Below are 13,769 nucleotides of genomic sequence, written 5' to 3' on the forward strand. Positions count from 1 at the left end.
TCTTCCTTTTTACATACTTGTAGAAGCTCTTACAATCTGTTTTTATATTTCTTGCTAGTTTACTTTCATATTCTATTTTCTCCTTTTTTATCAATTTTTTGGTCGTCCTTTGCTGGTTTCTAAAACTCTCCCAATTCCCAGGCTTACTACTCTTCTTGGCAACATTATAGGCCTCTACAAGGCACAAATCAGGAGTGTGATGGAATACTCTCCACTTGCCTCGATGGGTGCAGGTGCAACAACACTCAAGAAGCTCAACACCATTCAGGACAAAGCAGACCACTTGATCGGCACCCCATCCACCACCGTAATGTCCACTCCCTCCAACATCGGCACACCGTAGCTGCAGTTGTGTACTATCTACAGGATGCACTGCAGCATCTCCCAAGCCTGTGGCCTCTACCACCTAGAAGGCTAAGGGTAGCAGGTGCAGGGGGACATCATCACCTCCCAGTTCCCCTCCAAATCCACTCACAATTCTGACTTTGACATATATCGCTGTTCCTTCATTGTCTTTGGGTCAAAATCCTGGAACCTTACTGCAGCGGTTCAAGTAGAAGGCCCACCACCATCTTCTCAAGTGCAACTAGGGATGGGCAATAATTGCCGGCCTTACCCAGCAATGCCCATATCTCGAGAATGAAAAAAAAGCAACATTGTTGCAATTGAAGCAAACAAGACAGTGGATTGGAAGGAAATTTGGGATGCAGAGCAGATGGGCATTTAAACCTGATGAGGAAGAAAGTGGGTTTGGAAATTGGCAGCTGGAATCATAAAACAAAAGTACATCTTACTGTATCTATGGGACCCAAAATGTTGAAGTATTCAATTACTGGCAGGGAGACGCTAATCTTTCCAACGTGTGCATGTACTAGCATTGAAAGGTGCTAATAAAGCAAACACTTCATAACTTGTAGAAAAATCATTAGTTATTGATTCATTATCTTTTTTATAATTGCAATTGTCCAAGTGTATAGTATTTTGTTTTGGTTTTAAAAATACAATTAATAGGTAAATCCACTGTATGGTCTCACACTAAGCCACAGAGACCAGAAGATCCCACATTCAATCCATGATCTTTGCTGATCTCAGCTGGGACAGTAGGAACCGCAATTGACATTAAAGCTTCTGGGCAAAGGAGGGGCAAAATCAGCAAGGCTTCCTGTTCCTGAGCATTATTCCACTGATTTCCTGCTGAAAAGTACATGTGTGGACATCAGGATCAGACTTGGTGGTGATCACCTCCACAGTCAAATAAATGCTGGAGAAGCTCAGCAAGTGAAGCAGCATCTGTGGAGAAAGAAACAGAGTTAACGTTTCGGGTCGAAGACCTTTCATCAGACTTCTGGAACGATAACCTTAGCAAGTCTATGTCTTTGGGGGAGGGGGAGAAAATCAAGGAGGAGAAAGTGTGACCAACTACCTGTCCATCCAGGTAACTTAGCTTCTGTTAGGAGGGACAGCAGATGAGTCACTCATTTCAAATTGAAGTTTGGTATAAATTATACGGTGGAATTAATTGCTGAATGGGCAAGGTTAGTCTTACTGTTGAATTTTTAATGTTCAAATAAATTAGTATTAATACTTAACTCAATCAGAACAATTGTGCTGCTGAGCCAAATATGTAATAAACTACAAGAGGAGGCCCTGCAATAATATTTTAAGAGTGATTAATGCAAAGGAGGGCATGTGAAGAACGTAACTTGAGCCACTCAGAATAATCTGACCGTCTTCTTTTCCCATGTTATGTAAGGCAACCATATAGACAACGAATCTTACTGTGATACATATACTTTCTAACTTTGTAGTAGCTGCGCTCCCATTTTGGTCGACCCTGCAACATGACTTTTTGTTACTGTTATTTTAACCTTCACTGCACTGCTGTTTTTTAACCGCTTTTGCTGGAGCAACACCTTCATGAGACTGTTTAATTATCCTGGTGTCTTGAAGAATGAATTGAAAACAGTTTGCTGAGATTCTGACATTTATTGAATCACATCAATTACAAACTTGTAGCCAAAGTACAAATACAAGGCAAACCTGCCGATAATACATAAAAACTGCAATGCTTTTTATTTTAAAACTTACACTGAAAATAACATCAATCTTACTTGCTAATACATAGTATCATGTCCTTTAATAGCTAATAATTGAAAACTGATACGAAGCTTCAATTATTTAAAAATGCTAATAATCTGCCATTACAACAGGTTTATAGTTCATTTACAAGTTACATAAAACACTTAAGCATAAGTAGGCACAGCTGGTTAACATTCATTAAAAGCACAGTGCATAAAACGCAAGGTACAGGAAAAGGTTATATATTTATTGCCAACTTCATTATAAAACAATGGGAAGAAAACTAATCAAAAAATACATGTAGAAGGGTATTTAATCCATACTTCATAATATCCTCCTGACTGACAACTTAGTATCAACGATGCAAAATCACCGATACAAATAATAGCTGAACATTGTCCCACATTTTGGCATTTAATTGGTCCCTTTTGCTCCTTCAATAAGGCAGTATCATGATTTCTGGGCATTTGATGAAAGCAGTAAGGGAGAAGCCCCATCCAAACTGGGGATTGGAATTGGCATGTGTCCATTCACTAGAGTTGGAAACTAGAGGCAGAAAAATGGGACAAAATTAAAATTGCTTTGCAGTAGCACAAGTGAACAGTCTAATGCTCAAAGCTCTGGCCACAGAAAAGAAAATACATAGGAACGTACAAAATAAGGACAGGAAAAGACCAGCTGGTCAATGGAGCCTGTCCCATCCCAGCGTAGTGTAACTTCCATACTCTGTCACCACCGCCCCCCCTCCCCCTGCAATCTCCTGGAAAAGGCAAAAAAGAGATAGACTGATACGTCCTTACTAGTTTCTGTTTAGTAATTTGTAGTAAAGAAAAGCTGTTGCTAATGGTTAAATTATAAAGATGGAAAATCCTTAGATTGGAAATTCTACAGTACTATCACTGGCAAGAGAGTGTAATTACAGTGTGACAAGTTTACATAGGCAGTTTCCATTATAAATGTGGTCAGAGGCATTTATAATGAACAGAATATTTAACTTTAAAATTGGGACTGAATTAGATCTGCTCGCCCTGGTCTAATTATCCTCCACCTATAGACTGCACTTGGTCTCGACTCCCTGTGTGTAACACCATCGGAGATTGACTAGTCAAATGAAAAAGTAAATATTTGTGACCCAGTATTTTTTTTTGCTCCACTATTTTTTTGATTTATTTTCATTTTCTTGCACTTTGCACTGGTGCTAAGAACACAAACATTGATGCCTGATTTAAAAGAAAGAATTGATCAGATCACTGTAAAACACAGTGGGCGCTAAATTGGGCCGTGTTGCGTCCGTTGATTCGGTGCTACACAGCCTCCCGAAGTGCCAAGATATTTCCAGCGTGCCGTGCGCTGGACGCTATCTTGGTATAGGAGTTAGCGCAAGCGCAGATTACGAACGCTGGAAGCATGTAAGTAAAGAAGAAAATGGATACAATCAATGTGTAACGCTGATTTAAGGTGATAGACACCATTTTGGGACTTAATGCTCAACTCAATGCACAGTCTTAACCCCGACCATCTGAACGTGTCTTAGAGTGCCTGCAGGACCCCCCCCACCGGTGCAATTTAAAGTGACCATGCAGGATTTACAGGTTAGTGGCTGGATTATTGCTTCTGGCTGCTGAGACATTTGTAATTGTTTTTGGAGGTCTCCTAGACTTCAATACTAGGACACGGGGACATAGACTAACATTTAGAGCCAGGACGTGCAGGAGTGAAGTTAGGAAATGCTTCTACACGCAAAGGGTGGGAGAAGTTTAAATAGCTCTTCTGCAAACGGCAGTTGATGCTAGCTCAATTGTGAATTCTAAATCTGAGACTGATAGGTTTCTTTGAGCTAAGGGTATTAAGGGATATGGGGCTAAGGCGGGTATATGGAGTTAGGTCATAGGTGCACCATGATCTCATTGAATGGCGGAATAGGCTCGAGGGGCTGCATGCAACTGCCACTTGCTGCCTCCTGCTATGCGCCACCTTCTCCTGCAACAAAGCAGGACAATGTGCCTGTCATGGTTGAATATCTGCCAGTGTGTGTGGCCTGTGAGTTGTGGGTGGGCGGCTTGCAACAGTGGTAATGTGTAAGGGTGAGAGGAAGCCTCTGATTGGAAGAGTTCAGTACTGATGGAAAGAGTTTATTGGTATGTGGGGGATGGGGGGTGTAGTGCATGGTAGGAGACGCCAGTTGACGGTTGACCTCACTCACCTTGACCACTCATGACAAAGCATTGAACTCCTTCCTGCACTGCATCCATGTTGATGATGCTGTGCGCCTAGCACTGACTTTGCCCCCTGCTGCTTCCCATTGCCTTTTGGGCACCCGACCCCCTGCGGATATAGGATGTCGTTCCTTCTGTCCATCTCTTGCACTAAGGCCCCTGGTGCATCAGCAGAGAACTTTGGTGCACGCACTCTCGCAAGCCTGGTACAAACTCAGATCGGCAGATTGGTGAGGTCTGGCATGCAGATTGGAGGATGTGGGATTTAATGGTGCACAACCTTTATTCAATGTTTTAACATAAGTCATCAGTATGTAAACATAGGGATGGGATCTGCATCTGTGTTTTACGTGTGCGATGTCTGATCTCCGTTCAGACTCCATGCAGACAGCAGGCTGTTATTTTCAGCAAATAACAAGTACAAGCTACCTTTAAGAGATTTCTAACAGACAGTCTGCCTTTAAGAGATTGGAGCTCCCCCTGCTGATGGAAAGTGCGAATTGCATGGCATCCTCGTTCACGCTGATTTCCAACACAGATTGCTGGCGAGTCCTCAAGCATGACAAAAGTCTCATCCTGCCTGCGCAGGGACCATTGGGCATGGGGTAATAGCGGATCGCACTGCCCCCGCCCAAAAACAGGCCCGATCCAATTTTTTCCCCCCAGTTTCTTTATAATTCGACCATTCTACATTTGGAGATTGTCAAAAAGAATGAGTGACTTTTTAGAGAATCTCAGATGAGGCACATCCAAAGCCTTTTCCAGAATGTACAAGTTTTCTTTTGCTTGAAGTAATTTTGAATTCAAATTGGGGGAGGAAAGGAACAGGCCATTAAATAAATTTGTGGTGATTGCTCCTTATATCCAGTGATGAAATCTACTATAACTTATTGTGAAATAAACAATTTACAGAGGTTAAATGAGGCAGGTGATTTCTCATTTGTCCATTGTTCTAACAAAGCCACGATCTGTATAACATTTTCCATAGGTTAGAAGACTGAGGGGTGACCTGATAGAGGTCTTTAAAATTATGATGGGGTTCGATATGGTAGACGTAGATATGTTTCCACTTGTGGGGGAGACCAAAACTAGGGGCCATAAATATAAGATAGTCACTAATAAATCCAATAAGGAATTCAGGAAACCCTTCTTTACCCAGAGAGTGGTTAGAATGAGGAACTCGCTACCACATGGAATAGTTAAGGCATAGATACATTTAAGGGGAAACTAGATTAACACATGAAGGCGAAAAAATAGAAAGATATGGTGATAGGGTGAGATGAAGAAGGATGGGAGGAGGCTCACGTGGAGCATAAACACCGATGGACCAGTCAGGCCAAATGGTCTGTTTCTGCACTGTAGGTAAAATCCAAGTGAAATGAGATCCATGGTGGTTGCGTTTTTCTTGCTTGAAGCATTTCATATCTGCTGTTGATGACAATATTCGTTTTTCAAGCTAGCGTAAGTAACTGACCTCTTAACTGGATGGGTGTGAATTTACATGCCTCCCCCATTAGACTTAAGAATTTATTAAAAACTAATTTCAATTTGAGATTTCCTAAAACTCATGCACAGAACTTTTATTTGTAAAACTTAACCTGATTGTCTTGTACTGCAAAGGACCAATGGTATTTGAAATTTCATTCATCAAAGATAGTAAAATTTGCTGCACACATGGGTACAAAGGGATCTGGGGGTCCTAGTGCAAGAAAATCAAAAAGTTAGTATGCAGGTGCAGCAGGTGATCAAGAAGGCCAACGGAATGTTGGTGTTTATTGCTCGGGGGATAGAATATAAAAACAGGGAGGTATTGCTGCAGTTATATAAGGTATTGGTGAGACCGCACCCTGGAATACTGCATACAGTTTTGGTCTCCATACTTAAGAAAAGACCCACTTGCTCTCGAGGCAGTACAAAGAAGGTTCACTCGGTTAATCCCGGGGATGAGGGGGCGGACATATGAGGAGAGGTTGAGTAGATTGGGACTCTACTCATTCGAGTTCAGAAGAATGAAAGGCGATCTTATTGAAACATATAAGATTGTGAAGGGGCTTGATCAGGTGGATGCGGTGAGGATGTTCCCAAGGATGGGTGAAACTAGAACTAGGGGGATTAATCTTAGAATAAGGGGCTGCTCCTTCAAAACTGAGATGAGGGGAAACTTCTTCACTCAGAGGGTGGTAGGTCTGTGGAATTTGCTGCCCCAGGAAGCTGTGGAAGCTACATCATTAAATAAATTTAAAACAGAAATAGACAGTTTCCTAGAAGTAAAGGGAATTAGGGGTTACGGGGAGCAGGCAGGAAATTGGACATGAATTTAGATTTGAGGTTAGGATCAGATCAGCCATGATCTTATTAAATGGCGGAGCAGGCTCGAAGGGCCGATTGGCCTACTCCTGCTCCTATTTCTTATGTTCTTATGTTATATTGTAAATATTTTATCTGGTGATACTGCTTTTTTTTTTAAAAAGCTCTACTATCTATTACTTATTATCTTAGCATTCTACTGAATGCTACATACAAGAACAAGAGTTGTAAAATATTTAAACAGTATATCATTCAAAATAGTGGAGCTTATCCCTGTATATTTGGATAAGATTAATAACATTTTAGCAATCTAGCAAAGAATCATTAATAAAAACTATTATAAAAACAGAAAATGCTGGCAACACTCAGCAGGAAAGGCAGCATCTGTGGAGACAGAAACAAAGTCAACACATGACCTTTCATCAGACCTGGAAGATGTTGGAGTTTTTAGGTAAGTGCAGAGCCAGGGAAAAGGTGGGGGGGGGGGGGAAACAAAGGGGAGGGAATGTGATAGGGTGGAGGGCAGGAGTGATTCAATGATAAAAGGGATGATGGTGCAAGGCAAAAGGGGGTGGTGATCGGACAGGTAAAGAAACAAAAGATGGGTCCAGGGGAGGTGTAAATGGTGACAGCAGAATAGCAGAGGGGGAGGGAAGCATGGGAATTCTGGCAAAGAGGAGAAGGTTCCCGTGGCCCAGGAACGTGATGGAGAAAGGTAGGTAGACCCCAGGAGTGCGGACCACCCCACCGACCGTGGGGACCCCCACCCCAAGCACCAGCCCACACCTCCCCCACCCTAAGCACCGGCCCACACCTCCCCCACTCCGATTGGCTCCGATTCAGCCATCCTCCACTACCAGCACCTGCTGTCCGAGAGTCAATGGGAGCAGTGTTTATGATCTAAAGTTATTGAAATCAGTGTTGAGTCCGGAAGGTTGTAAAGTGCCTAATCGAAAGATGAGGTGCTGCTCCTCGAGCTTACATTGAGCTTCATTAGAACAGTGTAAGAGACCGGCAGGTCAGGGTCACGCTTGCGGACTGAGCAGAGGTGTTCAGCAAAGTGATCACCCAATCTGCGTTTAGTCTCCCCAGTGTAGAGAAGACCGCATTCTGAGCAGTGAATACAGGATACTATGTTGAAAGAAGTACAAGTAAATCGCTGTTTCACCTGGAAGGAGCGTTTGGGGCCCTGGACGGTGGGAAGGGAGGAGGTGAAAGGGCAGTTGTAGCATCTCCTGCGCTCGCACGGGAAGGTGCCGGGGAAAAGGGTGCAGATGTTGCAGGTGATGGAAGAGTGGACCAGGGTGTCGCGGAGGGAACGGTCCCTTCAGAATGCTGAAAGGGGAGGGGAAGGGAAGATGTGTTTGGTGGTAGCACCGCGCTGGAGGTGGCGGAATGGCGGAGGATGATACGTTGAATGTGGAGGCTGGTGAGGTAGAAGGTGAGGACAAGGGGGACCCCATCATGGTGCTAGGAGGGAGGAGAAGAGAAAGGGGATGGAGACAGTCGCAGGCCCTGTGAACTACACTGGAGTGGACTCTTTGGATGAGGAAAAATAAAGACATTTCAGAAGCACTGGTGTGGAAGGTGGCATCATCAGAACAGATGTGATGGAGACGGAGAAACTGGGAGAATGGAATAGAGTCCTACAGCAAGTAGGGTGAGAGGAAGTGTAGCTGTGGGAGTTGGTGGGCTTATAGTAGATATTGGTGGACAACCTATCGCCAGACATGAAAATAGAGAAGTCGAGGAAGAGAAGGGAAGAGTCGGAGATGGACCATGTGAAGGCGAGGGAGAGGTGGAAATTAAAAGTAAAAACTGTTAACCTATCCGTTAGGTGCTTTCTGTGGTTGTGTACAATACCCTTTACGAAGCATTAACTTTTATATAATCCTCCTGCAGATGTTTTTTTGCAAAGGACATTATTTTTGATTGATATATTTTGTAGAAGAGTTTCTCCTCGAGAAGTTGTCAATCATTATTTTTAATAATTACAGTAAGTAAACATGGTAAACATTGCAATATTAGTCAATCGCTTTATTCTAATGGTGAAAGCAGTGCAACTTGGCACAGTTCAATGGTACAACTCAATCACTGACAACCAGGATCTCACTCTTGAGTTGTTGCCTTATGTACAGTTTCTCTTAATTCTGCTCAGGATCTCCGTCTAGCAACTTGGCCGAGAACTGATAAAATTAATCGTAACTGTAGCAGTGTTTGAGTATCAGACAGCCCTGGAACTTAAATGATGTGGTCGTGAAACGAGTGTTGTTATTGCTGGACTACTTATAACAAGTTCTGAATTGTACACTTGTTGGCAACAGATGAGTTGCAAAACTATAATCTATAACTGCCAACATCAGAAACTGGCACATCAATCAAGGTTATTTCTTGCAATTAACAGGTAGTAGCTACATCAAGTTAAAATGTTAGAGGTACTTCACCCTGATATTAATGTTTACCAATTAACACATACCTGAAATAAAGAGCCTGGCCCCTGCAGTCTGGCAGGACTCAAGGGAGCCACTGGACTTAGAGTACTCCAGAAGTGAATACTGGAGAGTAAAGGACTTGGCGTCAAAAGAATTCCACTAGGTGTCTATAATGGTGAAAAAGATCATAATTAGACTGATGAATAAGTGAGCCAAAATGATATAATATACCAGTCCTAACCATTCTGGATATCTGCATTGAACAAACAATGGTAAGTGCAAGAAATGTTTATCTCCACATAAAAAAATGAATCTGTAGATTCATATCAACTTGTCTCAGCACTGCAAGTTTAATTTTTGAACTGAGCTATATATACTATGGCTTTATAGAGAAGTACTGAGAACGAAGATAAAAAGAACTTGCATTTATATAGCGCCTTTCACAACCTCAGGATGTCCCAAAGCGCTTTACAGCCAATGATGTACTTTTGAAATGTAGTCACTATTGTAATGTAGGAAACGCAGCAGCCAATTTGCGCACAGCAAGATCCCACAACAGCAATGAGATAAATGACCAAACAATCTGTTTAATGAGATTGAGGGATAAATGTTGGCCAGACACCAGGAGAACTTCAAATAGTGTCATGGGATCTTTTACGTCCAGAGGGCAGATGGGACCTTGGTTTAACGTCTCATCTAAAAAATGGCACCTCGGACAGTGCAGCACTCCCTCAGTACTGCAATGAAGCGTCAACCTGGATTATGTACTGAAGTTTCTGGAGTGGGACTTGAACAGACAACCTTCTCAATCTGGCAAGATTGCTAACCCACTGAGCCAAGGATGATACCCATTAACATTTGAACTTGTTTATACACAAAGTAATTATAAAATGTATTTAGAAAAGTAACTTGAGATAAATGATCAGTTGGCACAAGCTGGTAATCTTTCTCCTGGAGGCCACAAGATGTGTGAAACAAAAATGTTAGACTGATGTAATAGACAATGGTATTCAGTGGTTGAGTCTGAAGCATGATGTTGGGGCAGAGTAGAGGGAGCTCTATTCTGCATTTAACTGTGCTCTAACTAACACTGGAGCTCTTGATGGTGGTAATGGGTATGGAAACTTTATTGCTCCCCTGCATTGGGTTGAAGAATACAAAATTCACACTTTCTTAAAAAAACTGATCCATGGTTCAGGTGAAAAGGCACTTTTTCATAATTGTATTCACATTCCATTCTGATGCATATTTTTAAATCTGGTGAATAAAAAATTGTATCAACTGATAAAATAAGGGAATTGTTTTTAGTTTCTGTTTACCTTACATGATTTTATGGCAATTTGCACACCGCATTGTGTAATTATCAGATTTCTTGTTGGAAATTTCATTTACTTAAAACACAATGTAATTTAACAAACTGACCTGTGCAGTGAAAAAAGCTGGAGTGAGGGATCCTGAAGGAAGTGCTGGGCTGTTGAGGGCAATCGAGCTGGCATCTGTGTTGGTTATGACTAAAGAAGGAGACGGAATCTCCAGGCCTTTGGGTTTCTTAGCCTTTGAAGGATGGATGTGCCTCTGCTCAGCTGGACAAGGCGACCTGGCCTTAGAACCTGACGAGAGGTTTAGGGGCTGAACAGACTGTTCTGAATCATAGGCATCGAGTTCAATAATGCAGGCCTTTTGATATCCTGATGAGGAGGTGGTATTTGAGGATGATGAAGCAATAGCAGAATGAAATGATGCTAAAGGGGTCGATGTTTTAGAGGAGAGAGCTGAGAAGAAAGTTGATGCAACCATGGCTTCTGGTGAAGGAGAATGTGATGATGGAACTGAGACTACTGGCATGGTGACTGGCCGTTCATTTTTGTTTGTTACAAATCTTATCACAGTCCTGATCTCCTCAGGTGTAGGTTTTCTTGCAATTTTTTCTTCAGGCCTTTCCATTTTGATTGACTTGAAAAAGTCTGACCTGTTTTGCAAAGAGTTAATGGTGAAAGAAGTATATAACCCAGAGTGAATATAATCATTGCGACTGGGACTTCTGCTGGTAGATAATGTAATTTGCTGGTGTTCTCTGCTGTCTGCATTTGACTGAGTGTCATTGTCCCTGAGCAAAATGTTTTCCCTACTGGATTCCAGGGTTTGGGGATCCACTTTTAAAATGTCTGGAAATGAGACAAATTTGTAAACAAACTTCTGCCCAATCACCTTCTTAATAATATTCTGTGGACAGAGAAAGAAAAAAATAACTTTTACTAGATTGCAAACCGCTTGATATAATATTTAAACCATATTTAAGTGAACAAGTGGAAATGCAGTTAACAAAAATGAACGATATCCGAGAGGTAAATTGTAACGTTACTATCGCCTGAAGTACTTAAAATGTTGGAGGAAGAGTCAATCGCCAGCATTGCCCAGGATTCTACCACTCCACAAACGTAACTTTGGTCCAAACTCTGTTCACGGGTTTCCGTCAAAGTTATGGTGGCAGAGCGGTAGAATCCCCAAAGGAATTCCCAGCAAAAGTTTTTATTACCTTCTGTATAAATCTGTTTTAATTCACCTCAGTAGAATCAAAGAATCATAGAATCATTACAGCACAGAAGAGGCCATTCGGCCCGTCGAGCCTGTGCCGGCTCTTAGTAAGAGCAATCCAGTTAGTCCCATTTCCCCGCTCTTATAGAATCATAGAAATACTCTTTATCCAGTCGGCCATAAGTAAGGTTACCTACCTTGTAGCTTCTTCACATCCTTCGACTGATGATATCAGTCACACACTGTAGGAGCTTACCCAATCCCGATTAGTTGTGGGGAATCACTCTTTGTTTTGTGCCGACAACAACAGGACCACGTGCCATGTTACCTTCCTGTTCCCGCCGTGTACTCGCCCAGACAGGCACAATAGCTCGGTTCTTTTTGACCTACATCAATTTACTAATGGCTTCTTGAAAACTTCCAAATTGTAAAACATCCATAATGACCCAGGAATGCCTGAGGGAGGGGTAGTGATAGGGTGGGATCATAGTGTGTAAGAGATGCTATCATTTGAAAAATTACCATGACCTTACAAAGTAGGCAATCTTGCCTTACTTGCCTTTCAGGCATACCGCAAACACCACAGCAGCCATATCAAATTCTTATCAATTTAAGAGCGGAGTCTCTAGTTGCAAGACCCAAGCCCTGCTACCAAAACAGACCAGCCAAAAATATTATCCTTTGCGTTGGCCAAATTTAAACACTAATGTGTGATAAACAATGAGGGTACTCTGTTTAGCTGCCCTACAGACACTATCCACAGAAACCTAAGTCAAACACAGGAGTTAGCCCTGGAACCAGTAGAATGACCCTTATACAGATTCCTGTGGCATTATCTATGGGTATTCATGGAGAATAAACTTCATTTCACTTTATACACAAGTTATACACTCAGGTTCAGCACCACTGGTCACTTGTGTAAGTGGGGCCTCGCATCCCCTATGTCTTGGAGTGCACCTCTGCCAGAGTAAGGATTCTCTCTTACATCAGCCGCTGAAATATGACCCACACCGCCAGGTGAATTCTACTCCCTTTACAGAAGGCAGACCAAATAATTCTCACAAGATGAGTCACAGACGTCGGATGAATAACTGGATTATTTACATAAAATTCATGAATGAACAATTTGACACAAAGAGAACATGCGTTCTCCTACACTCCTCAGGTTACTAAAACAACAAAGATGCAACTTACTTTCTCTCTAATCATGGGGCCTTTATTTGCTGACTGCTAAAATCACAGACACTCTGTGACAGAGAGGAGACTGCCCCTCTGAACCTCCCCCTTCAGTCTGTGAAATGGAGCTCTGCCCTCCAAGCTGTCAATTACGAGGCTCCAGCTAACCAATGGCCTACCTTTTTCTTCAAGTGACCCAGAAATGGCTGTCAATCAAAGTTAAAAACCTGATGTGATAGCCTAAAGTGTGATGTGGGATGAGGAGGATCCCAAACCTCGACTAGCTTTGCCCCCTGCTGTGTGAACGGAATAGAATGACATCCATGACCATCAAGGAAAGGTCTTCTCACAATAGCACGGGAAGTTTGAAATCGTAAATAACGAGCCTCCCTCTGTATAACTAATTCACAATTCAAATCACGATTCAGGAATTGTTTCTGGAGATCCGAAATGGGGCAAACGCCACCTCTACGGGTACGGTAGCATAGTGGGTATGTTACTGGACTAGTAATCCAGTAGGCCTTGATTAATAATCTGGAGTCATGAGTTCAAATTCTGCCACGGCAGCTGGGGAATTTAAATTCAATTAAATAAAAAAAATCTGAAATTAAAAAGAAACTAGCATCAGTAATGGTGGCCATGAAACGACCGGATTGTTGTTAAAAACCCATCTGATTCACCAATGTCCTTTAGGGAAGGAAAACTACCGTCCTTACCCGGTCTGGCCTATATGTGACTCCAGACCCACAGTAACATGGTTGATTTTTAATCGCCCTCTGAAATGGCCCAGCAAGCCACTCAGTTGTACAAACTCACTACAGAAAGTCAAAATAACAATAAAACCGGACGGACCACTAGGCACCGGACACGACAAAGGCAAACCAAGCTCAGTCGACCCTGCAAAGTCCTCCTCACTAACATCTGGGGACTTGTGCCAAAAGTGGGAGAGCTGTCCCACAGACGAGTCAAGCAACAGCCTGACATAGCCATACTCACAGAATCATACTTTTCAGCCAATGTCCCA

General features: G+C 42.4%; 1 protein-coding gene across 3 annotated transcripts in view; it reads right to left on the reverse strand.

The window, feature by feature from the left end:
* Nucleotides 1–1,966: 1,966 nt before the first annotated feature.
* The window catches only part of elk3 (ETS transcription factor ELK3), a 63,449-nt gene continuing 51,646 nt past the window's right edge, over nt 1,967–13,769 (reverse strand). For 2 of the 3 annotated variants that reach the window (XM_068004611.1, XM_068004612.1), the window contains 3 exons: nt 10,457–11,257; nt 9,079–9,201; nt 1,967–2,625 (listed from right to left, as the gene is read on the reverse strand). In XM_068004611.1, coding sequence (XP_067860712.1) covers nt 2,530–2,625; nt 9,079–9,201; nt 10,457–11,257 — 1,020 coding nt within the window. In that variant the 3' untranslated portion in view covers nt 1,967–2,529. The remainder of the gene's footprint in view (nt 2,626–9,078; nt 9,202–10,456; nt 11,258–13,769) is intronic. The other variant, XM_068004613.1, reaches the window with a different exon arrangement.

Source organism: Heptranchias perlo, chromosome 24 (assembly GCF_035084215.1).
Source record: "Heptranchias perlo isolate sHepPer1 chromosome 24, sHepPer1.hap1, whole genome shotgun sequence".
NCBI lineage: Eukaryota > Metazoa > Chordata > Chondrichthyes > Hexanchiformes > Hexanchidae > Heptranchias > Heptranchias perlo.